Genomic DNA, 27,970 nt, shown 5'->3' on the forward strand with positions numbered 1-27,970 from the left:
ACGAACAGATTGATGACACCCTCTGGGGGCGGGGCTCCCGTGGTTTCTGTAACTAAAGGAAGTCCCTCCGTGGGCTCGCCCAGTACAGTTTCACCGCACCGTTCCCTGCGCAGGCATTCCCGACATTCTCCGCGCTCCCTGCTCTGCACCTGTCGGACAGGTGTGGCGGGTTGACTGAGCCGAGCTGCGGAGACACACAGCGCGCGCGGAGCCGTTCGTGGTCACCTATGGGTGAGTGTCTGCGCAGAGCGTGCCCCTGCCTGCAGTCACTGTGGGAGAGGATCCTCACGGGCAAGAAGGCTCCTCAGCCAGCGGGAGCAGGAGGTGAAGAAGAGGATGGAGGAGGACGGAGAGGGACCTGCAGCGACGGGGAGCAGCCCCAGGCCCCGACGCCGCCCCCGAAGCCCCCGAAGGAGACCGCCTCCGAGGGTAGCTGCATCTACACGGCCATGTGGCCCTTCGAGTCCCGGCACCAGGAGGAGCTGTCCTTCCAGGAGGGAGACCTGTTCAGGGTGGTCAGCCGCAGTGGAGACTGGTGGACGGCGCGGAAGATCGACCGCAACGGGCACGTCGTGGCGCAGGGCATCGTCCCCAACAACTACCTGGCGAGGGCAGAGTCCATCAACGTGCAGCCGTGAGTGCAGCTTCCTCTGACGGCTCCCAGAGAGCAGCTCTGACCTCGGAGCTCCGAGGGCCATCCCGGTGTCCGCGATAGACAGAAGCACGTGAGCGGCGTGTCTGTAGTAGAGCAGGTGTTTAGAGGGAGTAGGACATTTCCAGGATCGTTTCAGGGGTAACACACCTGATCCAGCCCCGAGTGTAGACAGCTCAGGTGTCTCATCTGTGAGCCTCTCCTGTCCAACTCAGAGTTTACACTCAAACCCAACAGGAGCAAGGCTTCAGCACAAAGTGCGGCAGTAAAATCATCCATGATTTGATTTAATGCTGCAGGCAGCTGCAGGGGATTTAATGACCTCCACACTGGGGCACCTTTATTTACACAGCATCATATGATTCATCATAAAGTCAGTACAACAGGAAGACACTCAAGCTTCTAAATGTTTACACTGGAAATGTGACGCAGTGCAGCAGAGTGGTATTTCAAGAATGTACAAGTACATTCAGTGTATACTTTGAAAACGTGTCACAGTAATTTCCTATTAATATGTCACTGAACAGGTAAAGGTGTTGACAGGAAAGCTAGAAGATTTCCAGCTTAAAGGCAGAAATTCATTCACATTCAGAATCACGTTTTTTATTATGTTCACGAGGCTGCTGTGCCTCCAGCTGCAGATGCATAAATCAGGATGTGTACACTGAAAAAAGGGGGCTGGCCAGCTCGTGGATTTATGTAAGCATCGTGTATTTAACACAAGTGCCTCATGCTTTAACGTTAAGTGTAACTAGTGTAGAAACTACATAATATGCAGAGCTAGATTAAGTTGTTCATATCATGTTTGAGTGAAGTCAATAATATCGCAATATTAAATCCCGCGACACCGGGATTTCAGTCTCGCGCGCTTTGGTTTGAGGAAGACGTCCGCCTCAGTCAAGTCGAGTAGCCGCCTCTACTTTTTTTGGTTTACCGAAAAAAGGACATTGGGTGGTTGTTACATTACACTCAAAAAAATAATTCATTGGATGAACGTAATTTTATCTTGCCACTTATATTCCATCTAAACAAATCATGTTATATTAATCCATCTTGATTGTGTTGTGTCAACACGATATATGTGTGTAGGTTTAACATAATATTAACATTAACATTCAATTAATTTGACTTTTGTTCAATCAACATGTTTGCACCACGTTAGTCTAATTACATTTATTTAAATCCGTCTTATCTTGTTTAAACACTTTGGCACATCAAAAGTCAGTCTTGTTACACGAACTAGTAAAATATTTGTTTGTTACACCAATGATAATCTTGTTGAATGAATGAAAGGTAACTTATGTCTGTAGTACATGTTGTATTCATATTACATAATGTTCAACCAAAAGAAATCAATGGATTTACAGCAACTTCCAATCCACCCATCTTCTTAGCTTTATCTGGGCTGCGGAAGTGATAGGGCAAGAGGGACAGGGTACATCCTGGACAGGTCGCCAGTCAATCATACAGAGACAAACACCATTTGCACTTCAACACCTTTGGGTAATTTAGAATAACCAGTTACCCTTACAACTGCATGACTTTTAACTGTGGAGGAAACCAGAGTACGCAGAGAGAACCCACTGCAAACTTCACCACACTGTGGATTTGAACCCAGGCTCTTCTTGCTCTGAGGCAACAGCACGAACCACCATGGCATTAATGTGTCAATGCAGACTTAACAAAAGTAGGAAAGCTATGCTTGATGATGCTTTATGTTGTTGTCCTTGACAAGTTAAACCATAAGAAGTAGTAACAGCATACACGTGGTGTGGTTGTCTTCCTCTTGTAACCCCACTGATTGTCCTGTGGTTTGACATCTAATGTGATCTTGTGAATTTCGTGAGTCGACCTCCAAAATCAAATTGGGTGGTTGTTACATGCATAAGATCCAAACTTGTAATTTGAACTAAATAATTCCATGTTTCTATGGTGAACGTAATTAAATCATGTAGGGCTGAACGATTATGGAAAATAATCTAATTGCGATTTTTTGCCCCAATATTGCGATTGCGATGCGATATGCGATTATTTTTTAAGGTCTTTGTCTTCTGTATTATTAAACAAAGACAAGCAATACATCATATAGTATGGCCAATACTATATTACATTAATTTTAAACTGTTCTTTCCTGGAAGACAGACCTCTGTTATGATGACATGAGGTGATGCATGAATTGATGACTGACATTTTTATTTAACTTCTTCAATCACAACAGTATATTTGAACATACACAATAGTTTATTTTTAGCTTACAAACATCTGAGCATAAAGTGCTGACAAGGAACCCTGGTGTAAACATTAAAATGAAAGTCAGTACAATGTGCAGATTGCAGAAATATACATAAAAAAATCAGTGGCTTTACCACACTCAGTTTTTCGACATCTGTGAACTACTAGACAGTCATTCAATTAAAAAATAATATTAAATAAATAAAACTAATAAATAAAAAATACACACATCTTACTGATCTCTGCAGTCAGTAACATTACACATAAAGTGCAAACATAATAGCAATTGTATAAACACACACACAAACACGCCTTTAAAGTTTAAAGGCGTGAAATTGGACGGTCTAGTTCTGATTAGCGTCACCGCTGTCTCGGTGGAGTTTAATAAACTCGGCCGTCTGCTTCTTGCTATCTAAAATATAACCAGACACTGGTGTAAATTCTCGACTGTCTCATACTTCTGTTTAATAAGTTTTCTGTTTGACGTTTAGTCAGCTGTGTGAAAACCAAGGAGGAACCCACCCGGGGGATTAATAAAGTTTTATTTTATCTAATCTAATAACTTTAATCTCAGCCAAACCGATTTACTCACGAACAAACAAAACACTGAAAAAAGCCCAACAATAACATTTTTAGGTTGTCTAAGTGACTTATATATTACGTTTAACCCGAGCAGCGAAACTCCGCGGTGATCTGAAAATGATGTGCCGGGAGTTGTGCCGTTCTCGGCCGCATCAGTAACCCTCGAGCTCCCGGCTAGCTGTCGAGCTGGTGGGTAGCAGACGCCTCTGAAAACGTCGAAGCACTTTTGCAAATATGCGATATCTTGATAAACCGAGCAGATATTTGATGTTTACACAACTACTTTCTCGCCTGAAAATATGTTCAAAGTTTATTTTGTGACCCAGAAAGATTAGTATGAGTAATTTTAAAACTTAGTAGCGGCCGCCATTGCTGGAAACTGGAGTTTGGCTGGGCCACGCTATGAATTCTGGGATATGGTAGTAATTTGGACAGCCTTCGGCGCGTCGCTGTGACGTAATCGGTCTACAAATGCGGCCTCAGGAGGATGCAGCCCATGAATTGTATAATATAATCGCAGTATAATCGCAGCCTTTGCGGTTAGAAAATTGCACTTGATCATGTCGCGATATTATCGCAAATGCGATATATCGTTCAGCCCTAAAATCATGTAGCATCTGCATGAAATTCAACAACTTAATTTGTTCTTGTTGAGATGACATCATACAATCTAGTAAGAGCGGTTCGTTGCTGGACTCATGAAATTCGCAAAATCACATGAGAATCAGAATCAGAATCAGAAAGGGGTTTATTGCCAAATGTTGAGCAGGTTTACAACATTAGGAAATTGCTGCGGTGCTTCAGTGCAAACATAGTGTCATAAATAGCACTTAAATAGACATGAAAAAATAAAAGTAGGGATAAGAATTAAAAGTGCTACGTGGAAAGATATGTGCATGAGATATACATGAGATATATACATGAGAATAAGAATTATGAGTGCTACGTGGAAAGATATATACATGAGTGCAGGTGGTGATCAGTGCCAAACATGAAATGATGCAGTGAACACAGCGTAGGGTCATGTGTTAGTGGCGGGGACAGTCATGTGGTTATTGTTCATGTGTCCAACAGCAGAGGGGAAGAAACTGTTCTTATGGCGAGAGGTTCTGGTGCGAATGGACCGGAGCCTCCTGCCTGAGGGGAGCAGGTCAAACAGACTCTGTCCAGGGTGAGAAGGGTCAGCTGAGATCCGAGCTGCACGCCCCAGTGTCCTGGAGGTGTACAGGTCCTGCAGAGATGGGAGTCTGCAGCCAATCACCTTCTCAGCAGAGCGCACAACACGCTGCAGTCTCTGTTTGTCCCTGATAGTGGCTCCAGCGTACCACACGGTGATGGAGGAGGTGAGGATGGACTCGATGATTGCGGTGTAGAATTGCATCATCGTCCGTGTTGGCAGGTTGAATTTCTTCAGCTGCCTCAGGAAGTACATCCTCTGCTGGGCTTTCTTGATGACGGAGGTGATGGTGGGCTCCCACTTCAGGTCCTGGGTGATGGTGGTACCCAGGAAGCGGAATGAGTCCACAGAGGTGATGGGGGTGTCAGTCAGGATGATGGGGGGGAGTGGGGCTGTGTGCTTCCTGAAGTCCACAATAATCTCCACTGTCTTCTGGGCATTCAGCACCAGGTTGTTGTGGCTGCACCAGGACACCAGACGTTCAACCTCCCTCCTGTAGGCAGACTCGTCCCCGTCCGAGATGAGTCCAATAACGGTGGCGTCATCTGCAAACTTGATTAGCTTGACAGACTGGTGGGTGGAGGTGCAGCAGTTGGTGTACAGGGAGAAGAGCAGAGGAGAAAGAACACAGCCCTGAGGGGAGCCGGTGCTGATGGTCCGGGAGTCCGAGACATTCTTTCCCAGCCTCACGTGCTGCTTCCTGTCCGTCAGGAAGTCAGTGATCCACCGGCAGATGGGATCAGGCACATTCATCTGGGAAAGCTTGCCTCGGAGATGGTCTGGAAGGATGGTGTTGAAGGCAGAGCTGAAGTCCACAAACAGGATCCTGGCGTAGGTTCCTGGGGAGTCCAGATGCTGCAGGATGAAGTGTAGGGCCATGTTGATGGCGTCGTCTACAGACCTGTTGGCTCTATATGCAAACTGCAGGGGGTCCAGGAGGGGGGCCGTGAGGGTCCTGAGATGGGAGAGAACTAGGCGCTCAAAAGACTTCATGACCACAGATGTCAGAGCCACGGGTCTGTAGTCATTTAGTCCAGTGATCCTAGGTTTCTTGGGGACAAGGATTATGGTGGAGGACTTGAAGCAGGCAGGCACATGACATGCCTGCAGTGAGGAGTTGAAAATGCCAGAAAACACTGGGGCCAGCTCGTTTGCACAGTGTCTGAGGGTGGCAGGAGACACACCGTCTGGGCCGGGAGCTTTCCGAGCATTCAGACTCTTAAACTGCTTCCTCACATCTGCTTCATGAATATGAAGAGTTGTGGTCGGAGGAGGTGGTGTGAAATCCTCTTTTGTGTGGGGTGAGGAGGGGGGTGTTGTAGGTGAACGGTTTGAAGGTGGTGATGGCTCTATGGAGGGGGGAGAGGTGGGGGAATGAGTGTCCAAAGTGCCTCTATTGTTGGGGCCGTTGGAGGTGTGAAGGCTGCCTGATGGCTCGTCAAAACGGCAGTAGAAGTCGTTGAGGGTGTTGGCTAAGAGCAAGTCATCAGTGGAGTGGGGGGTTTTAGGCTTGTAGTTTGTAATATTCCTAAAACCTTTCCACACAGAGGCCGAGTCATTCTCTGAGATCTGCTGCTGCATCTTCTCAGAGTGCTGATGTTTAGCAATGTCCACTTCTTTAGTGAACCTGTACTTGGCCTCTCTGTAGCAGTCCCTGTCTCCGCTTCTGAACGCCTTACTCTTTTCCAGCCACAGCTTTTTGAGTTTAGGAGTAAACCAGGGTTTGTCATTGTTATAACTCACCCTGGTGCGTGATGGCACAATGCTGTCCTCACAGAAGTGGATATAGGAGGTGACAGTGTCCGTAAACTCGTCCAAGCTGTTAGAAGCAGCCTTCAATGTGTCCCAGTCTGAGATGTCAAACTGCAGGAAAATCACTGGAGTTATAAGAGGCAGACAACTACACACCCACCACGTGTTTGCTGCTTACTGTGGTTTAACCTGTCAAGGGCAAAAACGTAAAGAAAATTCTGCATCAAGCCTTGAAATCATAGCTTTCCTACTTCTGATGAGCCTGTATTGGTGGCATGGTGCTTAGTGCTGCTGTCTCCCAGTAAGAAGGTCCTGGTTCAAACCCACAATCTGGCACAAAGGGTTGTTTGTCTCTATGTGATAGACTGGTGAGCTGTCCGGGGTGTACCCTGCCCTGTAACTATCACTTCAGGGTTATTTCCAGCCCCCCTGCAACCAGGATAAAGACCAGGATGGTAGTTGTTGTAGATCCATTCACTTTTTATGGTAACCAGACTCTAGACTTTGTTGAACATTATGTAATATGAAGACAACGTGTAGTATTTAAGTGACCAACTAGTACTGGGTTAAAAGTTATTGAATAGTGTTGAAATAAAATGACATTGTGGAGGATTAAAATATTCCAAGAGCTCAACTTACTCCATCTAAACATGTTTCAATCGCCTTTTATGAACACAAAATTTATTGAATATGAATAAGTTGTGTTGATTTAACTTGTTTGTTTGCGTGCAACCAATGTCCACTATTAATAATGGATTGCATTTATATAGAGCTTTTCAAGGCACCCAAAGTGCTTTACAATGCCACTATTCATTCACTCTCACATTCACACACTGGTGGAGGCAGCTACAGTTGTAGCCACAGCTGCCCTGGGGCAGACTGACAGAAGCGAGGCTGCCATATCGCGCCATCGGCCCCTCTGGCCAACACCAGTAGGCAAGTAGGGTAAAGTGTCTTGCCCAAGGACACAACGACCAGGACAGAGAGCCCAGGGATCGAACCAGCGACCTTCCGGTTACAGATGCGATTCCCAACCCCCTGAGCCACTATTGAATCAAGTGAATTCAACATGGCCTTTTTTTCAGTGTAACACCTTTATTATCAGCCAGAGTCCACACTGTCCACCTACCTGCCAGGAACTCGCAGCACTGTAAACGCTTCCTTTAACCTTTATCACACATTTATCCTTTATCGCATTAGTAAAACTGAGGTAAGCAGTGAAGCAGAGCGCTGTAAAAAGACACTTTGGGAGTCAAACGGTTGTTTTCTACTGCAGTGAAGTGTGCATGTGCGTCTTGTTTACAGCTCTGCCTAAAAGTGGAAGTTTCTGTAAGTTCTGCTTTCCTGTCACTTCTGTGAAAAGATGCAGGCAGTCAGCATGGGGGGTTAAACAGCAGCCCCGCTAATCAGACGCTTTAGGTCACCGGTGTCCTTGAGGGCCGCAGTCCTGAAACGTTTCCATGTGTCCCTGTTGCAGCACACCTGGATACAATTAGTAGGTCATTAGCCCGACTCTACAGAACCGCATGCTGAGGTGCAGTTCAGCCACTTCATTCATGTTACAGCAGCTCATGACTGACTGAACACGGTGCAATAAAAGTACTTTTTTACAAACACTTATATTTAAATTTACTTGAGTAGGGTTCGGGGTTGCCACCTCGGCATGCAGTCAGGTTCCATAGTCTTGGTAATGACCTACTAATTGTATCCAGGTGTGTTGCAGCAGGGACACATGAGCCGTGTCCCAAAACGTCGGCTGTGTCCTTCGAAGGGCCCGCCTTCGCGTTCTATGTGGGCCGGGTCCTTCGAAGACCGAGAAGGCCGGAAGTGCGAGGCTGTGAAATGGGACGGTCCAGCCTTCAGATCTGCGTCACCGCTGTGTGGGTGGAGTTTAATAAACTCGCCGTCTGCTCCTTGCTGTCTAAAATATATCAGGACACTGGAGGAAACTCTCGACCGTCTCACTCTTCTGTTTAATCAGTTTTCTGTTTGACGTTTATTCAGCTGTGTGAAAATCCCGGAGGAACCCACCCGATGGATTAATAAAGTTTTATTTAATCTAATAATCTAATAACTTTGATCTCAGCCAAACCGATTTACTCTGGAACAAACAAAACACTGAAAAAAGGCAAACAATAACATTTTTAATTTCTCCGAGTGACGTATATCATGTTTAACCTGAGTAGCGAAAGACAGCGGGGGTCTGAAAACGATGAAGCCGGGAGTCCGCTGCTCTCGCCGGCTGGAGTGACCATTGAACCCCCGGCTCGCTATCGAGCGGGTGGGTAACAGACGTCTCCAAAGACGTCGGCGCACACTTTTGCAAATATGCGATGTCTTGATAAACTGAGCAGATATTTGATGTTTACACAGCTACTTTCTCCCCTTAATATATGTTAAAAGTTTATTTTGCGGCCAGAAAGATTAATGAGAATAATTTTAAAACTTAGCAGCGCCGCCATTGTTGGAAACTGGAATTTGGGTGAGGTGTGAGGACACACCTGACCCATCCTTCAAATTCAGGGAAAAGGAGGACGCATAGTCGACAACTTGGGACAGCCTTCGTCGCCTGGCTGTGACGTAATCGGCCTTCAAATGCGGCCTCCGGAGGATGCAGCCGACGTGTTGGGACAGCTTTGGAAAAGCTTCAGGACAGCGGCCCTCGAGGACTGGATTTTGACAGCTCTGCTTTAGATGAAAAAATGAACAGTTCACATTATGAAGGTTAAATGTTATTAATGCTCAGCTTTTTAACATTTGATATGAATATTTGGATGCTGTTTATCATGTTTTTGACCTTTTAAAAAACACAAAAACTGAAGCTTCAAAGGCTGCAGTTTCTGTAACGTCCAGCAGGGGCTCCAGCGAGTCTCTCATGTTAACACTTTGCAGCAGAAACAAACATGTTTGCAGCCTGATGCACAAACTTGTTGGTCCCTGGAGATATTTTGTTCTTCGAGTTTGCATTAATGAGGCGTGGCCTCATTGACTGACAGGTGGAGGTGACACAGGCGGCTGTAGCTGTAGCTGTTAGCTGTCTGCTAGGCTTTTAGTCGGACCTCTGAGTTATTAATGACATCATGTGACCAGTATTATGGCTGCTGTGAGGTTACAGTACTAACAGCACATCCAAGAAGGCGGAGCTCCAAGTTTGCAGAGTGAAATTCTAGTATTTTGATTGGATGTTATGGATCAGCAGGTGTCCGAGTGATGCTCCCATAGAGTCTGTGCTGCCCCAGATAGCATCAGCTGATAACCTAGCGCTCCACCCACTCATCCAAACGTGTTCACCTTTGGAAATGGACTGAGACTTCAAAATGTGAACGTATAAACAAGTTACATCCATCTTCTATTTACAGTGTGATAAAACCCCAGCGAGCTGCTCGTCTTTCTAACGTCGCACTTTGTGCTGCTCATTTATTTTTGTGGTTGCGGCAGCTTTATTGATCCTGACTGAGCCGTACGCTGTGAGCACCATGAGAAATGTCACAGCTTTACATCACACCAGCCCGTGTTTGTGTTTCAGCTGTGATGCAAACTGGGACGCACACACCGACGGTCAGCTCACCACTTCTCGTTTTGCCGTTCTCACTCACAGTTTATTGCTTCAGCAGAATGGGAAGTGTGCAAAGTGTGGCTATTCCCGTATGTCACCAGCTGCTCCGTTTAATTATAGAGCTTCTCTGCTCTCCCAATAAACCCTCAGTACTGACTTTACCATCACTATATCCTGCAAGGGCACAAAGCAAAGATGTGCGACCTTCAAAACCTGAAACTGTCACACGGCTCTCAGATTAAATAATGTTTCACAGCCAAAGCTTAGAGCCGTGAGGTCAAACAGCATGCAGTCCAAACCAGAGTGTGAAAGGAACACAACATGTGGACATGAATAGATAATTTTGTTTAAAGCATGAACGGCATGTGTACAAATTTAGGTTATCATTCCTCGGCAAAGCCTTCCAGCTCGCAGCTGAGCAGCATATTTTCACTCATGTGGTTTATTTGGTTTTTCCTAGCAGAGCTGCAGCCAAACATCAGTTTCATTATTGATTCATGTCCTGGTTATTTTAATCAGACTCAGAACAAATCAAATAAAAAATGTCTCGCTTGAATCTCGGAAAGTTTCGGTCCAAACCTAAAGGCCGATTCTCACCTCAGAAAGTACTGTTCGCTTTTCTGGCTGACTGAACAGAAAGCAGAGGCCATTCAAACTGGATTAGCTTGGGCTCAGATCCATTAAAGGTTCCAGTAAATGATCGTGGTGAACTCTTTCCCAACACTGAGAAACTGGAAGAAGCTAAATTGAATGCAGCCAGTGGCAAAATGTTTAGAAATCAAATCCTAGCTGATATCAAACACTGTTCAATGTGAGGGCCCGTCAGTGGCCCAGGCAGCTGTTACACGATCAGCAATCATCCTTCTGCTGGAGTGTCTGTGCAGCTCAAACGCAGGCTCTGTCACATGACCCTGCTGTATGCTCTGTATGTTGTCCAGCAGCTCAGGGAGCAGTGTGTACACCGTATACCTGTGGGTCGGTAAAGCTCACCTGGACATGATAGAATAGAATAATCCTTTAATTGTCCCACAAGTGGAAATTTGGTTGCAAAAAAACACATACAAACAGGACAGGACACCGGTATTTACCAAAGCAGAGTACTGCACAGTTATTAAGATTAAATTACAGATAAGTGGCAAACTCAGGTTGTAGTGTGCAAACAGAGCAGGATACTGAACGATGTTTAAATAGTTAAGAATATCTAGAATCATTAGAAGAGTGCAGATTGTGTGATTGTACCTGTGCATTAAAAAGTAGACATGTAACTTCCAAAAAGTTGGCGTATATAAACTGAGAAAAGTAATGTGCAAGTTGTAACAGTAGAAGTTGTTTGGTTGGTGGAAATTGCAGCGCTGACGTAAACATCTGTGTTTGCTGGGAGCAGTTTTGATTGACGATGCTATCGAGCTCAAAGTTACAGTTAGCTGTTACTGTAGAAAGTTAATGTCAGTTACTCGCCTTAGCTCGCTGCCATCACAGCATTTACTGATGGGGAAAAATCAGCACGCACACTCATCTCTGTGCTTGGCATGTTAGACCGGGGCAGCGTTCGATAAGTGGAGAGTCCTCTTCACACACTGAGGTTAATTATGGAGTTCCACAGGGTTCAGTGCTAGGACCGGTTCGGTTTACTAGGGCTGCCACGATTAGTCGACTATCAAAATTTAATTTAATAGTCGACGCGTCGTTTGAAGCTTTGTAAGATCCTGAAAGACGCAGGAATAAGCAGTAAGATTTAAGAGTGTAAGACAGAAGATGGCAGCACTGCATGTACAAGGACCAGCTGCCATTAAACACTGAAGAAGAAGGAGCTGTCTCCAGTATCGTCCGGTCTCAGACGAGCGCGGTCGTTTTATTTTGTAAAGCTGTTTACTTTAAGAACACGGGGTGCTGTTGGAGGAGGTGCTCAGTCTCTACAATCCAGCTCATAGCGATGCCTCTTTAAGACCACCGAACTCTACGTTACAACCCAAACATAGTTTTACTCAAACTCTGTTTTCCTGAATCTTTCGAATAATAAGAAGGTAATAATAAACACCAGGGTCCGGTACAAACAGTAAACTGACACACCTCATCTCAAGTGTTTACATCCTGCAGGAGTTTAAAATTTATTGTTGTGTAAATTTTTAACTCAGTCAAGTGAGAAACTAAGGCCACCTCTCCACGCCCACAGCATGAAGCAGAGGTTTCTGCAGTGTGCAGGTCTGAAACATTCAGATGTGTTAACACAACAGTCCTCACAGGAGTAGGTTAAAGGGCATGACAACACAGTTGGAAACAAACTGAATGACTGTAGCTGTTTGGAAGTGCTGCAGGAGCACGGCTTAGGTTTGTAAAGCTGCATCTGTACAAAGGAGGAACCCAAACACCTCCTCGGCGGACCGTGGACTCCTCTGTACCACTGTGTGCTGGAGTCAGTGTGAGGCCGTCTGTCCCACAGCCTGGACCAAACTGGCTCATCAGCAGGACAACGATCCAAGCGCAGCAGCAAATCTCCAACTGAACGGCTGCGACGGTCCGAAGTGCAGAGCTCAGAGAGCTGTGCATGAACGAATGCTGCAGACCTCAATGAGCTGAAACAGGAGTGTCTTTGTCTGCACTCTTTATTACCACAGACTCAAATCTGCAACCGTAAAAATGAAAAGATGCAAATGATGCAAACAAAGCCGTCGGAAACTGTTGTCACTGTGGTTGGACGTGGACGGTAGTTCTGACTGTTTACTTCTGTTCATTGTTATGGTCGCAGATTTGAACCTGTGACGACAGACTGCAGAGGAATCATGCATCCTCTCCTCTTTAAAGACATGTTTTAATTGACTGAGCTTTCAGCCTCAGGTCACTGCCGCAGGTTTAATGAGAGCCCAATGTTAGCTAGCATCTGTCCGTGCTGTACAACATCAGGCGGAAGGTTTGAACCTGCACAGCGAGCTCCTGATAATTATCTTTCTGTCTCGATCCAGATGGTTTTATGGGAAGCTGAGCCGCTTCGAGGCCCAAAATCACCTGATGGCCCCAGGAAACGAAGAGGGAGCCTTCCTCGTCCGGCAGAGCGAGAAAGACGACATCGGATACGTCCTGTCAGGTAAGTGGACAGGGAGGGCCTTTACAAGCACGAGGAGGGGCTACAGAAAACCCCAACAGAGGCTCTAACGAATCCTCCTCATGTCAGCACTGAGATGATGCAGTGAACATGTGCTCCAAAGGTGGATACTGTCGACAGGTAACAGGTTGAATCAGCCAATAAAAACCAGGCCTAGCAGAGACAGCGTTAAACGGGCTGTGATTTTGACACTTTTTCACCTGAGCCAGGTGAGTCTCTGGGTTCATCAGGGAGCTGATTGGTTAATCGTTTCTGCAGCCGGCGCTGCAGTGTTCATTATAACTGAGATTATCACTGAGAGCTGTGCTTTTTCCACTGATGTTTAGCTTCTGTTTTCTGAGGTCATGACAGCAGAAATAAAAAATAACCGTAGCAATAAAAATGAGGTCTCGTGTCCTGTTGAGACTCGTCTCTGACTCCGTCCGTCTTCCTGTAGTGCGATCCGGCAGCCGCGTGAAGCACTTCAAGATCCACCAAGGAGATGATGGTTTCCACATCGAGCCCAAGCATCATTTCAGCTCGCTGATCGACGTGGTCGACTTTTACTGCGCCAACAGCCTCAACACCACCGGCCAGCTGGGCAAGCCCTGCAAGAAGGTGAGTCTTCATACCGCCATCATTTATTCGCTCCTCTTGTGTCTGTGACGGGGCCGCTGGCCGGGAGCAGCCTTTAGTTTTGCATGGATGTGAATGTCTGAGGTGCACGCTTCTGTTTCCTCCATCAGAAAAGGCCAGAAACCCAGGATTTGAACCACTTCACGGTGGACGAGTGGGAGCTCCCGAAGGAGGAGTTCACGCTGGAGGAGGAGCTGGGCAGCGGCTTCTTTGCTGATGTTTACCGCGGCCGCTGGAAAAACCACATCAGCGTCGCCATCAAGATCCTGAAAAGCGGTATTTTATTTTCTGCTGCTCACAAACACAAGTCTGCTCAAACGCTTTCAAGCCGTCATTAGCCCCGCCCCCCGCCTTTCATTCAGTGCTGTAACATGACTGAAAACATTAAACACGGCTGTGGAAACACTGAGGACAGCACGCTGACCCTCATGCAGACAGCACATTACAAACGAAACACACGGTGAAGAATTTTATTTCTGTCATGAGGAAGTGAGAGTTTTCCTTCCTCCGGAAACAGCAGCACCTCCGGCCAATAAGACATCATAAGGATGGAGAGAAACTCAAAGACAAATGTGAACACATGCTGAACGATGCCGCTGATGCTTTCACAGACACACAAGTTGGTTTTGTTTTTTGTCCATCCAACAACCCAAAACCCACAGAAAATTACACTCAGGTGGACATAAAAGACAAAAAAGTCATCAAATAGTCTGCGGCTCCAGAAATGCGTCTTCTTCCAGCTGTAGATCCCTCCCTCGATGTGATTGGACCACAGGCCCGGTCTCGTTCCTGGGCATCGGATAAATGTGCGTCACGCCGCAGTCGGAGCCTCTGAACCTGCAGGGTTACCGTAGTGCCCGCATCTCACCTGCAAGGCCAAGAGTAACAATGTAGTGTGGCCAAAATAGGAAGAAAGTGGGAAAGGGCCCCAGCGTGGAAACTCACCCGGCGTGTGAATAATGGCGGCGTACAGGCTGAAAGAGACGGAATTACAGGCTGCCGCAATAAAAACGCGTCACCTGACTTTAAACGTGATCCGAAGGTCAGCCTGATCAGCTCAACGCGGGGCGCAAGGACACCCGACGCAGGTTTACACGTGAGGGCATGAGCGCGGGAGCATGAGCGCGGGAGCAGGAGCGCGGGAGCAGGAGCGCGGGAGCAGGAGCGCGGGAGCAGGAGCAGGCTCCCGCTTGAGTTATAAAGTGTGAAACGTCTGGCATGAGTGACTCCGGGCAGGTTTTGAGCTGCAGGTGAACTTCTCAGCACGTTAGAAATGTTCTTGTTCTGGAACCTGCAGCTGATGTTTCAGGTTAAAACACTGAAACAAAGATGATAGAAATATGCAAAGTTATGGTGACATTAGACGCTTGAGTCTTGTCATGCATCCGTTTCTAAACCAGCTCCGTGCCGTGAAGCAGGGGCTGCAGGAGATGAGGACGGGCCGGCCTGTGATTGGTCAGCTGACAGTGAGAGGCACTTCAGGGCGACATCGACGAGCCACTCGAGCTCTTTCCGAGGATCGGTTCAAACAGCATCACAAAGAAAGAGGCGCTCGCACGCTCCGCAGGTTTGCATATGCAAGCGATGCTGCGGGAGACCAGCGCCACGTTTCTAAAGCAGAGCTCGTGTTTGGTGTTTGGTCTCCATGATAAGCTGGGCAAACTATCCAATAGTACTTTCCATGGAAACAACCGGCTGTTTCCCGCTGTTGTCTGCTTTGCATACGGTACATTTAAATGTTTGAGCCCTACAGCAACGATACAGTAAGGGTCAGGCTCTCAGGACTTTAATTTGAGATGCTGCTCAGTGAGGCTTTCAAAGCTCAGCTTCAAAATCAGGAAAGAGAAATCTTCCTGAAACATCCGGCTCAGGCGGAGCCGAGCATTTCTCAGAGAGGGGTCTCCGAAATCTCAGCGCGCCTCCCTCTAAATGTCTTCGTATACCCCAGTCATTAACTGGTCCTTCAGTAACACGCTGAATGATCCACCAGCGTCGTGCTGATCATCTTTTTAATACAGTCTTTGTTATTATCCAACAACAATCTAGACAAGAGGCACATTTCTCTTTATAATTACAGTGTCATGTTTTCCACCTTTGAGTACAGTTGTTGTGCCTTTCAGGTCATTTCTCTCACCCGTCTTCCTCTTTTCTCGTCTGTCTGTTTTCGCCTTTTTATTTCTGTCCTGCTCTCAGACTCGGAGCTGAACCACAAAGAGTTTCACGGGGAAGTTCAGATCCTAAAGCGCCTGCGCCACCGTCACCTCATCTCGCTGTTCGCCGTGTGCACGGCGACCATGCCGTACTACATCATCACCGAGCTGATGGAGAAGGGCAGCCTGCTCAAGTTCCTCAGAAGTAAACCTCAGCTTTGTTTCCAGTGAAAGATCAGAGTTCAGTGTGCTGTGTAACGTTGGACAGCGAGGGCTTTGATTATGGTTACAGCCTCAGCATCGAGCTCAGCGGGCGGTCAGCAGGGGGCGCTCTCTGTCTGTTCTCAGGGAAACAAACAGCTGTCAAACTGCCAGCTGCTGCAAAGCCTCGGAAACGTGCCAGATAGTTACACACGTATATTTATATTCAGCAAAGTCACAAACGTATGGGAGGGAGATATTTCAGAGATGGATTTTATATCTCAGATATAGATTTCACATATCTGAAATCAATTTTATATTCCTGAGACATCATGTTTGTGATCTGGTCCCAGTTTCTGGGTTACAGCTCCTGACCCTCCTCTTACCGCTGGAACCATCTGTCCATCTTCCACATCTGTCCCAGCGGCAGTCCCCCAGAACCTTAGCCTTGTTATCCTCCACCACCTTTGGTGATATCTCCCACCTAGATTTTTTTTTTAATGCTGTCGGCGTTAATCTCATTAAAATCTCCTTAACGCTGTAACTGCATTTTTATATCTATTTTTTTATTTCTTCTGTTTAGAATGAAACTTAGTGCAACTCCTTTCTGCTTACATTTCATTATGATCATAACAGCTAGTTTCCCCACACGCAGACAGCGATATTAAATCATTATCTGTCAGGAAATCGCAGCTGAGCATCAACATACAAACACATGATCAATTTTCACTTAAATCTGAGAAACGATTTCCAACCTGTGAAATCCGACCCTCAGGGGAGCTCGTGAATGCAGCACCGAGCTCCTGTAACAGCTGCTGAGTGGATGAAATCTGGAGCAGGTACTGATGGTGGTTTGGAGTTTCTGGTGTTCAGTGGAGCAGCTCCATCTGCTGATCCAGAGACGTTCAGGTGGAGAATTAGAACCATCGAGTTCCAGAACCCGTGGTCGGGCTTCTGGAACTCGATGGACCTCCATGACTGGGTGGAGAGGCGCTTCTGTTCAACAGGTGGGCTTGACGAGTGGGAGACAGTCAGACTGTGTGTGGGGAGGGAAGGGGCCACTGTCCACTGAATCAGCAGCAGGAGATGGGTGTTCGATAAACTCAGACCTTTTACTTACCGGCGCACTCACTTCATCTGCATCGTTCTCTCACTCAGGTCCAGAGGGCCAAATACAAGATGTCGCATCCCTCGTTGACATGGGAGGCCAGGTGGCTGATGGGATGTCATATCTGGAGGAGATGAACAGCATCCACAGAGATCTGGCGGCTCGAAACGTCCTGGTGGGACATGACTACATCTGCAAGGTGGCCGACTTCGGCCTGGCCAGAGTCATCAAGGTAAGCGGAGGAGGAGCTGTCGATCTCTAAGTGGAGCACGGCTCAGCTCTGACGGCAGAGTCTTGTTTTTCCCTTCAGGAGCCGTTTTACATCTCAGAAGACAAAAAGATTCCCTACAAGTGGAGCGCTCCCGAGGCCATCAGCCACGGGAAGTTCTCCATCAAGTCCGACGTCTGGTCTTTTGGCATTCTGCTCTACGAGATCATCACCCGTGGAGGAGTTCCTTACCCAGGTTAGTCCACGAGAGAGATTCATTCAATTACTGATGTCTTGATCGTCACGTGTGTGTCTTTAGCTTTATCACAATAATCGTGATTATCCCAAAAGCTTGACTCTGCTCATCTGGATGCAGCGAACACGTCAGACTAACTTCTGCTAACTTGAGTAACCTTTAAATCCTCTCAGGGACGCCTGCACGTTAAACTTTACTGTAACAGCTGAGCGAGCGCCGCGGCTGCATCGCTGTGTTTCAGGAGCTGAAGGAGCGCTTGGTGAAAAACGGTGGCCTCCCCCCAACCTCGCAGCTCGTGCAGTATTTATTAACACGTGCAGCCCTCTAGCTGCACACTCTGCTCATGTCACAGTCCACGTGTGCTTGAATGCGATTGGCCGGTTTGCACAAGGAAAAGAGATAAGTGAGTTCCTTAAACGTGCATAAATGTGGACTTTATGAATCTCTGCAGTAACCAGAATAAATAACCAGAGCGAGCCAGCTGACCACTCCCACTATCTGACTTTCATACTGTCTACGTATTCAGAATTACAGCCTTCACATACATATGAGGCACTTACAGCTTTTCCAAAGCTACATAAATCCAGCAGATCTCCACATGAAAAACATTTAAGCTGTGATTAAAAACTGCTCTCAGATCAGTTTCAGTCCCACTGCAGGACTCCTGTCAGTCTGAGGACTGAGCCCAGTTCTGATGATCTATCAGACACAGAGGAGCACAGAGAAGTGCTGGTATCCTGAAGTTTGATCTGAAAACTTCACCAAACGGTGCATTCTGGGTAAACCCGTTTTTATGCGGGATCAGAGTCCAGGTGCACTTCTTTGTGAGGTTTGTCTGATTTCGTGTTGGCGTGTCACTGTGTGATGGAGATGCACTGCACACTAAGGTGAGGGTTTACAGAGCTGCTGCCCGACACAGCTCAGCTGCTCTGCAGATATTTGAGCTAACACAAAGCACTCTTCATCACTTGTCCTCCTCTCCTCCCTCAGCTTACAGTAACCAGGAAGTGTACCAGCAGGTAACCCTGGGATACAGGATGCCCAAACCGCCCAACTGCCCAGACTTTCTCTATGAAATCATGAAGCGGTGCTGGAGCACCGAGCCGGCCGACCGGCCCGACTTCAGGGTACTGAGGGTCAAACTGGAGTGCAGCTCGTATGAGTTAGAGACGGCACAACCCTGAACTGCTGCAGTACAGATGGAGCGCCACAGGGGGGCAGCAGAGAGGCAGCAGAGAGGCAGACACAGAGCAGCGACTGCAGAGCTCTTCAGTGAGGACGCGCTTCAAAGAGCAGAACCACCGAGAGTCCGCAAAGACTGCAGCTGACTCACACCACCACCACCATCTTCACCAACATCACCATCATCATCACCAACACCATCACCAACATCACCAACACCACCACCACTACCAACATCACCACCACCAACATCATCACCATCTTCACCACCACCATCATCACCATCTTCACCAACATTATCACCAACACCATCATCACCAACATCACCACCAACACCACCATCATCACCAACACCACCACCACCACCATTATCATCACTACCACCACCATTATCACCATCTTCACCAACATTATCACCAACACCATCACCACCAACATCATCACCATCTTCATCACCACCACCATCATCACCATCTTCACCAACATTATCACCAACACCATCATCACCATCACCACCACCACCATCATCACCATCACCACCACCACCATCATCACCACCACCATCATCACCATCTTCACCAACATTATCACCAACACCATCATCACCATCACCACCACCACCATCATCACCATCACCACCACCACCATCATCACCACCACCACCATCTTCACCAACATTATCACCAACACCATCACCACCAACATCATCACCATCTTCATCACCACCACCATCATCACCATCTTCACCAACATTATCACCACCACCACCATCACCACCATCATCACCATCTTCACCAACATTATCACCACCACCACCATCACCACCATCATCACCATCTTCACCAACATCACCACCACCACCATCTTCACCAACATTATCACCAACACCATCATCACCATCACCACCACCACCATCATCACCACCACCACCACCATCACCACCATCATCACCATCTTCACCAACATCACCACCACCACCATCATCACCAACATTATCACCAACAGCATCATCACCATCACCACCACTACCATCTTCACCAACACCACCATCACCACCATCATCACCATCTTCACCAACATTATCACCAACACCATCATCACCATCACCAACACCACCATCACCACCATCTTCACCAACATTATCACCAACACCATCATCACCATCACCACCACCACCACCATCACCACCATCATCACCATCTTCACCAACACCACCATCATCACCACCATCTTCACCAACATTATCACCAACACCATCATCACCATCACCAACACCACCATCACCACCATCTTCACCAACATTATCACCAACACCATCATCACCATCACCACCACCATCATCACCACCACCACCATCACCACCACCACCACCATCTTCACCAACATCACCATCATCATCACCAACACCATCACCAACATCACCAACACCACCACCACTACCAACATCACCACCACCAACATCATCACCATCTTCACCACCACCATCATCACCATCTTCACCAACATTATCACCAACACCATCATCACCAACATCACCACCAACATCATCACCAACACCACCATCATCACCAACACCACCACCACCACCATTATCATCACTACCACCACCATTATCACCATCTTCACCAACATTATCACCAACACCATCACCACCAACATCATCACCATCTTCATCACCACCACCATCATCACCATCTTCACCAACATTATCACCAACACCATCATCACCATCACCACCACCACCATCATCACCATCACCACCACCACCATCATCACCACCACCATCATCACCATCTTCACCAACATTATCACCAACACCATCATCACCATCACCACCACCACCATCATCACCATCACCACCACCACCATCATCACCACCACCACCATCTTCACCAACATTATCACCAACACCATCACCACCAACATCATCACCATCTTCATCACCACCACCATCATCACCATCTTCACCAACATTATCACCACCACCACCATCACCACCATCATCACCATCTTCACCAACATTATCACCACCACCACCATCACCACCATCATCACCATCTTCACCAACATCACCACCACCACCATCTTCACCAACATTATCACCAACACCATCATCACCATCACCACCACCACCATCATCACCACCATCATCACCATCTTCACCAACATCACCACCACCACCATCATCACCAACATTATCACCAACAGCATCATCACCATCACCACCACTACCATCTTCACCAACACCACCATCACCACCATCATCACCATCTTCACCAACATTATCACCAACACCATCATCACCATCACCAACACCACCATCACCACCATCTTCACCAACATTATCACCAACACCATCATCACCATCACCACCACCATCATCACCACCACCACCATCACCACCATCATCACCATCTTCACCAACACCACCATCATCACCACCATCTTCACCAACATTATCACCAACACCATCATCACCATCACCAACACCACCATCACCACCATCTTCACCAACATTATCACCAACACCATCATCACCACCACCATCATCACCACCACCACCATCACCACCATCATCACCATCTTCACCAACACCACCATCATCACCACCATCACCAACATCATCACCATCACCACCACCACCATCATCACCACCACCACCACCAACATCACCACCACCACCATCTTCACCACCATCTTCACCAACATTATCAACACCACCACCACCAACATCATCACCATCATCACCACCACCATCATCACCATCTTCACCAACGTTATCACCACCATCACCACCACCACCACCACCAACATCACCATCACCACCATCTTCACCACCATCTTCACCAACATTATCAACACCACCAACATCATCACCATCTTCACCACCACCATCATCACCATCTTCACCAACGTTATCACCAACACCATCATCACCAACATCACCACCACCACCACCAACACCATCACCACCACCATCATCACCACCACCACCATCACCTCCATCCCCACCACGTCATGATATCGTGTCATTTCATGATGTTGTTGAAATGGAGCTAAACCCTTGAGGACTGCAGAGGGTTCTTTATGAGCAGCTGTATCACTGATTAATGAGCATGTTAGTTTGTCATGTGAGCATCTTTGGGTTTAAATGAGTCATTTTCATCATATTCTCGTATGTTTTTCTACCAATGGTAAATAAATTCTGAGCTTTGACTTTAAAATCAGTCCGCTCACTGTGCTTGGTCATTGCCAGTTCGCGCTAGTAATCCAGGCTGCAGGTGCCTGACTAACCATCAGGTTATTTCAGGCTCCGGTTCACTAAACCCGGCCCGCAGAACTCCAGACAGACTTGCGGCACTGGCAGGTGTTGTGTGTCAGTTTATGTTCCTGGACAGGTGTTTTCCTCCTGGTTTTCCATCAGACTGATCTCAGACCTACCTCAGGTCCATGCTACCAGTGAAGATTTCCCACTTTTGAAGGGAATCTGGGGGTGTGGAGGGGCTGGTGGTGGCTCTTTGCCAGTAATGGGAGTGATAATGTTTGGAGTCAAACATGGGAAAGTCTCTTTTTATTCAGATTTATAATTATTGTAATTTAGGGTAGGCCAGCATGTCCATAGTGTCGTAGTAAGCACCCAGAGATCCCCGGTTTGTGCCGGTGGTCCCTGACAGGGTCACAGCCTGGCGTGGCTCAACGAGCAGCTGGAGGAAGCGTTGTTTATGAGTCGTTACCATAAACATGAACAGGCCTGTTTGTGCTATGAGGCTGGGCTGAAACCATAAACCAGGCTTGTTGCAGGCGAGGTTCTGAGCACGGGCCTGTCTCGCTCCACCTACCAGGACTCACCTGTGGCTGAGGTGAGGCCGTCAGACCTGCTCGAATGAACAGCTGATGAATCTTTAGAGCGTCTCTGCGTTCTTGTCTTTAGAGACACTGGAATCCTTTCAGTCCCTTCTCATTGATGCCCCGCCCCCTAACTGGGACCTCCCTGCAGCTCTGATAGGTCCCAGCCTTGCAGTTGAGGTTTGCTGATGTTGTAACCACCATGAACAGTCTGCTCGCTTCAGAGTCCTCAAAGATGATTGGCCAATGCAGGTTTCCACAAAGTGATGTAACATGTGAAATATGATATTTTCCTGTTAATGCTGACAAACTGCTACAAATACACTCTGCATATCATGTCCTCTCATCAACCAGCGTCATGAAGCATCTGTGGGTCCAAGCGCTCCTTCAGTTCCTAGATCGCAGGGCGGTCGGTGCTGCCCTCTGTGGTCTTAATGCGGTGCACGTGAGCTGAGAAGCAAATGCAAAAATCATCAACCGGTGAGAGCACGGTGACTTCCTGTGATCGGGTTTATTACACCGACTACGAGCACAGGCGTTTTACAACATGTCAGCTTTTATATGGCATACTCAGCCTCACACGTGCAGGTTATTGCATTCAGATTTTCAGTAAACTTGACCTCTGACCTTCATCACTTCTCCTCTCCTCCCTCAGCTTACAGTAACCAGGACGTGTACCAGCAGGTAACCGTGGGATACAGGATGCCCCAACCGCCCAACTGCCCAGACTTTCTCTATGACATCATGCTCCAGTGCTGGAGCGCCGAGCCGGCCGACCGACCCGACTTCAAGTCCCTGAAGGCCCAGCTGGGCCGAGAGGAGCTGGAGTGACACACACACACACACACACACACACACACACACACACACACACACACACACACACACACACACACACACACACACGGACTCTTTGAAGCTCGTCTTCTTGCAAAACTTCATCTGGTCATCCCTGAGAGCACAGAGGAGTTTAGGTAACAGCTCCCATCATAAGCTAACGAGTTTAGTGAGCCAATCATCTGCAGATTACTGCAGGACGAAAGACGGGTTCACAAACTGTTTTATCTGTTTTGTCCTCCATGGCTGAAGCTGGAGGACGGCCGAGACACTGAGCCGTCAGTGTTTTTAATCACATTAATCATGTTTCACGAGCTTTCCTCAGAGCTGACAGATGAAACCACACGCCTCACGTGATGCTTTAGAAGCAGTGTTGGGGAGTAACGGAATACATGTACCGCCGTTACGTATTTAGAATACAAAATATGAGTAACTGTATTCCGTTACAGTTACCGTTTAAAAAGGTGGTATTCAGAATACAGTTACTTTGTTGAAATAAATGGATTACACTGCGGTACTTTCCTGTTTCATATTGTCGCGGGTCAGGACTGTTTGGGTTTGTTTGACAGCTATGTGCTGTTGTTCCAGGCGGCAGCGTTACGGTTGCCATGGTTACAGGGCGACGCTCTCTCTCTCTCTGCGACTGTGTGCTTCCTGGGTGAGAGAGCGCCTTTTCGTTGTTGTTGTTGTTGTGCTAAGCTAACAGGCAGAATGCTACAAGCATAGCTCTAAAGAATGTAGCATCATGGGCAGTGTAGTCCGTGCTGCAGGGAGAATGGACTGCCATACACGTTATGTGTCTGTGAGCGCGAGGAGGGAGAAAAAGGGGAGTGGAAAGGTACGAGCAGTCATCGAGGAAAAACGGGAGCTGGAAGCATGTAAATATAATAATAACCACTGCAGCCAAGAAGAGAGCCTGACGAGCCCAGTTGTAAGTAAGCTATTAAGACTCGACTGTACACCGTGTTCGTGTTTTCCTCCGAAAACAACAAGTTCCGTTGGAGCAGCCTTTCAACGCCTCTCTCTGTCTGTCGCAAGAAAAGTTGACCCAGACAACAAAGTAAAGCTATTTTTCGGCTACCAGCCGACAGGGACCCCGCCGTATTAAGCTGGGCTTACACTGTGCGATTTTTTCAGTCGCGCGATTCAGCTCCTGCTCAAACTGCACGATTGACTCGCAGGGGTTAGAAGTTCATAGGTCACGATGCAGGTCTCACACTATACGGCCCGATGCTCTGATGCGACCTGAGTGCTCACACTGTGCGTCCATAAAAATGAAGGTTATAACAGAAATTCTGTCGCTCTCCCTCTCTGTCTTTCACTCACACAGACACACCACCACCATCAACTTTGCTAAATTGCTAATGAAAAACATGATCAGGCAGCTGTGATTGAGCAGCAGTGTCGATCCAACTATTTTCACGGTTGTTGTGGTCGTGATAATTTTGTGAGGCCACATCGAAAGGGCTCGGATGGTTCTACAGGTTGTGCCTCCATCGCTTGTGTCCAGATCACACGCTGCACTGACGTGCTACGCCGTCTTTTTCGCTGACATTTGTGTTTGCGCGTGCGCAGTGTGGCAAACTGCGGTGACACCCTCACGACCAAGCGATTGATGATCGGGAGCTGGTCGTGAGGTGTCAATCGCTTCTCGTTACCCCACGTATACTACACGATGCACGACGCACGATGAAGGCCAAAATCGGGCCGATCGCCAAAACGATCGCACGACTCAAAAATCGGCTCAAAATGGGCCAAAAATCGCACAGTGTGAGCCCAGCATTAGTCAGAGGTCCCTTTACTACAGTTCGGAGTCGCGGACCTTCAGTAATAGTAATAAATCACACAGCAACAGTACATTCACGTTGTTGTAAAAAGCATGATAATATTGTAGCGGGTCAGGGCTGTTCGGGGTTCTGCTTGTACAGTTATGTTTTGTGTATGTTGCCATGGTGACGGGTGACGCCCTCTCGCTGCGACGGTGTGTCCTTCCGGGGTCAGAGGGCGCCCTATGTGTGTTGTGGTTGCCGCGCTGAGCAGTTAGCTAGTGGCAGTGTGTTCTTCTGCAAATGTAATAAACGGCTGTGCTCCCTGGCTAGCTCACGGGAAGCAAGACCAAACGATACCTCCGTCTCCTCCTTGTCTGAACTCGCCACAATATATTAAGTAATCCAAAGTATTCAGAATACGTTACTGTCATTGAGTAACGTAACGGAATAGGTTACAGAATACATTTTGGGGCATGTAATCTGTATTGGAATACATTTTAAAAGTAACCTTCCCAACACTGTTTAGAAGCTACTCATAGCCTCGCTTTGACCTCTGATCTGACCTCTTACTGCCCTCAGGTACCAGTATGCAGAAGCCTAAATTAAATGAAAGTGACTTACATTAAACTAAACAGGACGTGTGACAAAACCAAAGCTTCTGCCTGGAATGAGGTCCCAGCAGTCACGGTGTCTTTGGAAAAGTAATAAAATGCCTTAATGTCGCAGGTTCCTGGTCCCTGTCAAACCGCTTTAGTTTGAGTCTCTGCGGCCTGACGAGGCGACGCTGCAAACGTTTACTCAGCAAACTGAAGCGTCGAACACAGCAGTGAAGCGAGGCTCGAGAGGCTGGTGCTGAGAAATGCTTCCTGCACTTTTTCGGGCTTCACTCGTTGTTTCAGGTTTTATTTTGTTGTCACTGTGATGCACTTTTTAAAGCGAATGATTGTGTTGTAGGTCATCATTACTGACATTTTCCTGCTCTGTAACACTTTCAGCAGCTCTGCTCTGTCGTCTCAGAATAATATTTTCTTCTATGTGAACTTTGTTTACAAACACATTTCATGCAGAGAATAAAAGAAGAAGAAAATCAATTTGCATAAGATTAGAAAGTAACGGTGCAGCTGTAGTGTCCATCTGTGGCCTGCAGGGGGCAGCGCAGTCTCAGGAGCTGCTCTCAGTATATTAAATATGAGTTTTATAAGTTTCTGAAGAGCGAAGTTTTTCCTGCACAGCTGTGAGGAGAGGCTGACGCTGCTTACTCTGAAATCAGACCATTCTTCATTTTTCAAAATCAATTAAAAAAATCTGATGATCAACAAACCAAAGACTCACTATTTCTTTGCTGTATGAGAACTTTAGTGTGTGTGTGTGTGTGTGTGTGTGTGTGTGTGTGTGTGTGTGTGTGTGTGTGTGTGTGTGTGTGTGTGTGTGTGTGTGTGCGCGCACTGAGGTCATGTGACTGGTTTGGTAGGTTCTGGTTGGCTCTCTAGGAGACGTTTCCAGAAATCTGCTCCAGTTTTCCTCTGAACTTTCTGAAGGACATCTTCTGTCGCTGAACTGAGAGGCATCGTCTTTAATTTTCATCTTCATCTTTGTTTGAGTGAGCTGCTGGAAAATCCTGTCGTGAGGACATTAATGTTGGATGACAATGTTTATGCTCCAGAGTATCAAGCCCCAAATTAGTCAACGTCTGGGTCCTTTCTCAGCCTCGATAAAAGCCGCCGCTCAGAATCTTGGGATCATTGTTGATCAGTCTGTGCCGTTTGATGCTCATATCAAGCCTGTGACCCGCTGCTGCTTTTTTCATCTAAGTATTGCTAAACTCAGGACTCTCATCTCCAAAGGTGAAATGGAGATGCTTGTCCACGCCTTCATCTCCTGGTTAGACTATTGTGACGCACTCTTTTCCTGTCTGTCTAAGGCTTCCTTCCCCCCAAGTGATCCAAAATGCTGCAGCAAGGCTTTTAACCCACAATAATAAGCTCTCCCATATCTCTCCCATGTTAAAGTCCTTGCACTGGTTTCCAGTTGGGTACAGGTATCAGTTTCAAATCCTCACGTTTACGTTCATATCTGTAGGAGGTGAGGCCCTCACAGATATCACTGCGCTTCTCCAAAGCGGACATCCCCTGATAGCGCTCTCCTGATTAGTCCACGGACCCGTCTGAAAACGAGGGATCGCGCTTCTGTGGCTTCTCTTAAAACACTTCTGTTAGACAGGCGTCAGGGTAATGTTCCTGTGAAATGTTTTTATTTGATATGCTTTTATATTCCCATGTGACGCACTTTGTAACAGCATCTTGTCTTATAAAGATCTGTATAAATACATTTTACTTGCTTTATCATTCTTATTTCATTCTGAGGCTGGAGCCTGGCTAAAGCGCGTGCAGCAGCGAGGCTCTGACTCCGCAGGTATCAAACCTGAATCTTTTTGCTCTTTGATGTTTTAATGAAACGAAAGCGGGGCGCAGCCAGCGCTCTGTGCGTAAGGAGCCGTTTCCATCAGTGCTGTTACATCTGCTGCAGGTAACTGGGTCAGTAACGCCTGGCATCCTGCGCAGCTCAAGTTCACACAGCGCTGGGAGAGTTATAGAAGCACAGCGGCGCCAACACGACAAACTTCCAGCAGACACGGTCAGCGCTGCGCGTGCACGCCCCGTTAACCCAGTTCATCCACAGGGCTGGTAGAAATAGAGCGACACTCTGAGTGACGGAGCTTTAAAGGAGACGGGTCACAGGCGCCTCTG

The 27,970-nt window shown here is 47.3% G+C and overlaps 2 protein-coding genes across 3 annotated transcripts in view; one reads left to right on the plus strand and one right to left on the minus strand.

Moving 5' to 3' along the window:
• Positions 1–5: 5 nt before the first annotated feature.
• ptk6b (PTK6 protein tyrosine kinase 6b) lies at positions 6–26,548 on the plus strand. 2 transcript variants are annotated; one of them, XM_082520021.1, is made up of 8 exons: positions 6–634; positions 12,912–13,033; positions 13,488–13,648; positions 13,777–13,942; positions 15,860–16,021; positions 17,176–17,357; positions 17,436–17,589; positions 23,273–26,548. In XM_082520021.1, exons 1-8 carry the CDS (start codon positions 228–230, stop codon positions 23,446–23,448), a joined length of 1,530 nt encoding a protein of 509 aa, XP_082376147.1. In that variant the 5' UTR covers positions 6–227; the 3' UTR covers positions 23,449–26,548. The 2 variants fall into 2 exon arrangements, with proteins under 2 accessions (XP_082376147.1, XP_082376146.1); XM_082520020.1 differs by lacking the exon at positions 23,273–26,548 and adding an exon at positions 18,580–18,880 and having other exon boundaries at positions 8–634.
• Positions 5,668–27,970, minus strand: part of LOC309697690 (uncharacterized protein) — a gene marked incomplete at its 3' end in the record, with an annotated part of 36,545 nt that continues 14,242 nt past the window's right edge. Inside the window, exons 2-3 of the mRNA XM_082519804.1 lie at positions 5,733–6,506; positions 5,668–5,685 (exon numbers count right to left, since the gene is read on the minus strand). Coding sequence (XP_082375930.1) covers positions 5,668–5,685; positions 5,733–6,224 — 510 coding nt within the window. The 5' untranslated portion in view covers positions 6,225–6,506. The remainder of the gene's footprint in view (positions 5,686–5,732; positions 6,507–27,970) is intronic.

This window comes from Aulonocara stuartgranti (genome assembly GCF_965226115.1).
Source record: "Aulonocara stuartgranti genome assembly, chromosome: 20".
Taxonomy (NCBI): domain Eukaryota; kingdom Metazoa; phylum Chordata; class Actinopteri; order Cichliformes; family Cichlidae; genus Aulonocara; species Aulonocara stuartgranti.